This window comes from Asparagus officinalis, chromosome 5 (assembly GCF_001876935.1).
Source record: "Asparagus officinalis chromosome 5, Aspof.V1, whole genome shotgun sequence".
Classification (NCBI taxonomy): domain Eukaryota; kingdom Viridiplantae; phylum Streptophyta; class Magnoliopsida; order Asparagales; family Asparagaceae; genus Asparagus; species Asparagus officinalis.
The window spans coordinates 25,844,182-25,850,774 of NC_033798.1; the positions used below are offsets into that span (position 1 = coordinate 25,844,182).

Sequence of the window (6,593 nt, forward strand, 5' to 3'; positions counted from 1 at the left end):
CCACGACTCCACGATTATGGCACGTCGGTTACATGCTCAAACTCCTATAAATAGCCATTGATGGCTACAGAGAAAGGGGTTGGTTGATTATTAATTAATTGGAGATTTTCAAGCTTGGACTGAGAGAAGCATCAGAGATCAAAGTTTCTGTGTACAGATTCGGAGTTCGAACCTCAATTCCGCCAACAAACGTCAGAAGCTCTTGTGATCTTGGTTTGATCATCAACGGGAGGCAAGCTCGACTCAAGCATCAAGGAAAGCATCCTTTCACTACCAAGAACCGACGTTAAACAAAGAGAAACTGAATTAATCTTCTCTTCATCTATAATCGAGAGAGAGTGTGAGTGATTGTAAGGGTTTCATACCAAGTGCTGAATTAATCTTCTCTTCATCTATAATCGAGAGAGAGTGTGAGTGATTGTAAGGGTTTCATACCAAGTGATCGAACCCATTTCTTAAAACAAGAAAATCAATCCCAACATCAATTTTTCGACCCTACAACAGGCGCATTAAGCAGGAAGCGTTGGCATCAGATTACGGCTCTGAGGTGCTCGTTGTATCGAGATCTTAACAATCTTAGCTAGTTTTACTTTAGACCAGAGATTGGCGGAAGTAGTGCATTTTTGGGAGCTTTGTCAGTATAGCCATTTTAGAGTGATACAGTTGTTAGAGCTCAGCTAGAGGACTTTTGAATTCAAACCCGAAATGAGGAGATTTCTAAAGAGCCAAGGGCTGATTTGACCATTGGAGCAGATGGAGGTCTTCAAATGAAGGGTTGATTAGTGATGCCAAGCAATCCATAGCTAAAGAAAGTCTTATTTGATGAGGCGCATCGCACAGGTACACAGTGCATCTAGGAACGACTAAAATATACAAGAATGTGAAGAGACACTTTTAGTGGAGCGGCATGCATAGGGAGATTGTAGAATATATGGAAAAATGCTTTACCTGCCAGTAAGTGAAGGTAGAACACCAGAGACCAGTAGAAACCCTACAGTCTTTACCCATTCTAGAGTGGAAATGGGTAGATATTTCTATAGACTTTATTGTAAGATTTTTGAGATCGAAGAAGAGGAACGATTCAGTTTGGGTGATAGTTGATCGGTTGACAAAATCAGTACATTTTATACCAGTAAAGACAACCTATACCACGAAGACTTACGTGAGAATATTCATCTAGGAGATCGTGAGATTGCATGGAGTCCTAGAGACGATAGTATCAGATCGAGGCTCTGTTTTTACTTCACATTTCTGGAGGAGTTTCTAAAATTCCTTTGGTAGTACATTGTCATACTCTAGTGTATTCCACCCACAGACAGATGGGCAAACAGAAAGAGTGACCAAGTATTAAAGGACATGTTGCAGGCATGTGTTATAAACTTTTAGGGTAGTTGGGAGGACCACATCCCATTAATTGAATTTTCTTATAATAATAGTTATCAAGTGACTATTGGGACGGTACCGTATGAAGCATTATATGAGAGGTCTTGCAGATTGCCTATTTGTTAGGCAGAAGCGAGGACAACCTATTACTTGGACAAGAGCTTGTGAGACAGACTACAAAGATGGTAGCAGTGATTCGGGATCACATCCTTGCAGCACAGAGCCGCCAGAAGAGTTATGCACACCAGAGGCGACGACCATTAGAGTTCCGGGTTATGGAGTATGTATTATTAAAAGTGTCGCCTATGAAGGAAGTTCAGCAATTTGGGAGACAGGAAAAGCTAGACTCGGGGTATATTGGTCCGTTCAGGATTATTGAGCACATTGGAGCCATTTTGTATCGGCTAGACCTTCTAGCATCGATGTCGAGTATACACGATGTTTTTCATGTTTCGATACTTAATAAGCATTTATGCGATGAGGAGCAGCAGCAAGTGTTAGACGCACTAGAGTTTGAGGTTCATGATGATTTGACTACGATAGAGATTCATGTTTGTATTCTTGCTAATTAAGACAAGAAGCTTAGAAACAAAATGATACCTTTGGTCAAAGTTCAATGGAATCTGACGGGAGCTGAAGAGGTTTCTTAGGAGCGCGAGGAGGATATCTGTCGTGACTAGCCGCACCTGTTTGAGTAGATAAATTGACTAATTTTGATTTGATTAATGCTTATGCTTATCTATATGGTCATATTTATATTTATTGTTAGAATAGGGTTATTGACACTTAGCTCTAAATCACTCGAAACACATGGTATATATATGGGGGTACCTTAATTAGAAAATTTTCGTCGGACATACTAGTTCAGCTTAGTTAGGAGTTAAGTGGGAGTACTCACATTCTATATGGTTAAATATAGATGTTGCTTTATTTTATATCTGGAGATTAATGGTACAAGATGTGTATGTGAGGTTATGTGAGGTTTTCCTTGTATGGATTATCCCCTCAATGTGCTTTTCTGATATTATTAATCTCTAAGATATGATTACGGAATTTCGAAGACGAAATTCTTTTAAGGAAGGAAGAATGTAAAACCTCATAAATTTTAATATATGGTAATAAATAATAATAAATATGTTATATGGTTATAAATAACATATTTTTATGTTTGAGTATGCTAGGATTTGATTTGAGATCATATCAATGTATATATATGAGTATAGAAGAGAATCATGCATGAAACATGCATAAGCTAAATCTGTGCTCTTAGTAGTCTACTACAAAGCTTAGTAGTTGACTACTAAGGCCATGAGTCAAATAGTGAGGGTATTAGTCGACTAGTTGGACTATTTCTAGTTTTCTTATGGGTTTTGGGTCGGATTTATTTTGTTTCGAACCAAGTTGTATATATGCGTACATATACTCATTTTAAAGCTCTTTTTACCCTCTTTCACGTGAGATTAACACCAACCATCTTCCTCCTCAAACCCTAACCCTAAAGTGTGAGTTTTGAGAGAGATCTCAAAGCGTTTGTCGAGAGAAAAGCAAGACTTTGTGGATTCTGACAGGAAGGAATCTTGCATGCGTGTTCAGGAGTTCAACACAATGTTTGAGGCTAGATCATCTTCATCCAAACCTATCTCTATAATTAGTTAAAGTTTTGAAGATGTTTAATTGATGCTTTCAAGGTTAAGTATAACCTAATGTGATAAAAATCAGATTTTTGATGATAAATCTTAACCCTATGCTAGAGCTGAAGTGAAATCTTTAATGTTGATGATAGAAACACATTCATGATTATTAGGGTTGATGTTAATTTCATTTTAACTTGTTAATTATGTTTAACTCATGAGTAAACCCTAATTAGTTGTTTAATTGAGTTTTCTTGTAAGCTAATCATGCTAAAACCCTAGGTTTGTGATACCTAAGTCATATAAATATGTATAAATGAAGTTTCACCTCTTTTCATGAATAGTTTTCATCAAGTGTTGATAATTATGTTGTTTAATTAAGAGCTAATTGAGGAAATTGATTAATTAGGATGTTAATCCTTAATTAGAACAAGTTAATAGATTTGTTTCATATTCAGGATGATTTCTGTTGAATATTACATGTTTTCATTAGTACTAAATCTCATGATAAGTATATGATGAATGATAAGCTCTGTTCATGCATGAAAGAATGCATGTTTTGACAAAGTAGTCGACTACAAAGTTTAGTAGTCGGCTACCCATGTTCTGTTTGGATTTCTAGAAACTGAAATATTACAGAGTAGTCGACTAATGTGCTTAGTAGTCCACTACTAATCCTGATACATGCCTCATAGAGTAAATATTACAGAGTAGTCGACTAATGTGCTTAGTAGTCCACTACTAATCCTGATACATGCCTCATAGAGTCTGGATGGACTCAGTGTAGTCAACTATGCTTAGTAGTCCACTACTAATCCTGATACATGCCTCATAGAGTCTGGATGGACTCAGTGTAGTCAACTACTAAGCTTAGTAGTCGACTATTAAGACTTTTCCTGAACAATGTGTTGCACTATTTTGAGATGCGATCACGGGGTTCGAGTCGCACGATAGTACATGTTAGATATCGTTGATGAGCAAAGCTCAGTACTATATGAGATAGTGCGTCGATATACCAGACATACATAGTTTTTACACAAGATGGATATCGTTGATGAGCTCAATTTAGTATTACGTATGGTGGTGTGTCGATATTCTATTTGCATAGGCCATTTAGTCGGGTTTGGATGCTTTGTCTTGCAGTCCGTCCGCACGGGGGTACAATAAGGCTTGTGAGCTGTCTCGTAGGATACCTATATGGTAGTCTATCTCACACTCATATTAAGTACTGAGATCACGATGAGACTAATGAGTCGTGTACACTGTTAGGATACCTACAGGGCAGTCCATTGCGCATGATAATGCAATGAGTTAGAAATTTTGTGAAGAGTTGCAATATGAAAATTATGTGATAGCCTGAGTTTGGTGGATGCCAAAAGTGAATTCGACTCATTGTTGGGATATTTGATGACTGAGATACCTTGTTGTGCGAGTACATGAGATACCTATACTGATGGTTATTTCGATGCTTTATCTTTCTAGTTATGTTTCCTTTCATTCTTAGTTCGGGATTAATATTTAGTTATCTACAATTTGAGACATTTGGTATATATGTGAGGGTTTCTTGTTTGGATTATATACGTGAGGGTTTCTAAATATTAATTCCATTAGATATGGGGAAAATAATCTAGGTAGACTATACTTAATAGATAGAGCATCCACTTTATTTTGCAGCCCTTTCCTTGGGGGTGGATGGAGGTGATCTTGCTATAGCTCTCTGAGCTCTTGTTGTTGATCTTTTTATTATTTTAAATTTCCTTTTCAGGCAGCTCAGAGTTCTAGAGAGCCACAGGATAACGGAGTTCTAGCATAATCACCATCACAAATTTTAGTAGCTGAGACTCTACTATAGTTTTATATTCTCATTCAGATATTAGAGTTTTGTTTTCATATTGTAAAGGCAATGTGCCTTAGTATGATTTTTAGTTGATTTATGTTGAGACAATTTTATTATTCTAGATATCAGATGTATTTCAGTTGAGACATGATTTTCGTTTATGAGATATCTCTTTCTATATCATGTCTATTATTTTTATTTCCTTATTTTACCTATTTTGTACCTACACATATATTTAATTCCACTAGAGGATATTACTGTGATTGGCAAAACATATTATTATACGGTGTGGGTGCATGATAGGTTTGACATCTCTGGGTTTATCTTGGACTGCAGCCATGTATGAAAGCAGGGGCATCACAAAAATGGCCTGATAAACTTGAGGAGGTACTTTGGTATGTTGATCACTCTCATGCCTACCGGGTTTCTCATGGTCCTTATTCCTTACAAAGATAAAGAGAAAAATAAATTTCTTATAAACTTAAATAATCAAATAACCATGAAATCTCAATAGTTTCCACGATATTATTACCCATTTCCCTCAACTTATCTGACATTGCCTTTTCGAGACTTTGCTTTAGTACACGCTCCTTTTTTAATCTTGTCTCTCCTCCTTTTATTGTTCCTCTATCATTTTCATTGAAAGGAAATAGCTTTTTTTGATAATAGGATGCATGTTACTACTGGAATCTATGGATGAAGACATGCAATCTGTGATTGAGAAGATCCCAGCAGATACTCATGTTGGATCTCATCATCATCGGATCCATCACCAGCATTGTCCAGTACTGCAATATTAAATAGTGAAATATATATAATATATAAATATTATACCCTATATATTATGAGAAATTTTTGGTTATGCTGGTACCAAGCACAAATTTTATGTTGGTAAGTGAGGCGTGGCACAATCTGCATCGCAGCACCTCATATCAAATGGGGGACAGCCCAACATTCATCACATGTGTTCAAGGAGTACATGTGGGCGATATCAACCATTGGAATGAAGTGGAGGGGCTTAGTGGCCACTCAACTATCAAGGCACCAACATTTTGTGGCTTGGTACAACATACCCCCATCTATATATATATATATATATATATATATATATATGGATAATATATATATATATAGTACTATAGTATATATATATATATATATATATTATAATATATACTATATTATATATATATATAAATGTATAAATAGGTATGCTTGCGTACCAAGGCATACTCATTTTACTTGGTAAGTGATGATGGCATGATATGAGCTTGGATTGGAGTAAGGTTGAGCGCGATGAGTGGGTGAAACTATTCTTGTAAAAATATCCTCAATCACATTCTCTTTCCCCCGATCTATTCTCTCTCCACTATTCGTCTCTCTCCCCCCGTTCGCAATCTTCAGAGAAGCAAAATCCATCTCTATCTCCCACGTCCCATACCTTTAGATCTACCCCCACATCACCACCCGGCAGTCGCCCGACAGCGTCCAGCTACGTTCCTCCGCGGTTCAGCCACCGGCACCACACGCCTCCATCGCCACCGGCCGACGCCGCACCCACACTGCGCTTCCCACCCTTTGATAGCCCCCATCGACGCACCTTTACCGACGCCCACCCCACGCCTTCAACCAACCCCCTGCCCCCTACGACACTTCACGTATGCACCCCACCCTTTAGGCAAGCAGCCTCCCCTCGAGATAGAACCCCCTTACGTTCGTCGAACCAGTCAACACAAGCGACA

General features: G+C 37.7%; 1 protein-coding gene across 1 annotated transcript; it reads left to right on the forward strand.

Moving 5' to 3' along the window:
* LOC109841637 lies at positions 1,566-1,955 on the forward strand. Its single transcript, XM_020410590.1, has one exon. It carries the CDS (start codon positions 1,566-1,568, stop codon positions 1,953-1,955), a length of 390 nt encoding a protein of 129 aa, XP_020266179.1.

What these genes read in the sequence shown, in the direction of transcription:
- LOC109841637 (XM_020410590.1), top strand. Translation starts at nt 1,566, where the DNA reads ATGGTAGCAGTGATTCGGGATCACATCCTTGCAGCACAGAGCCGCCAG.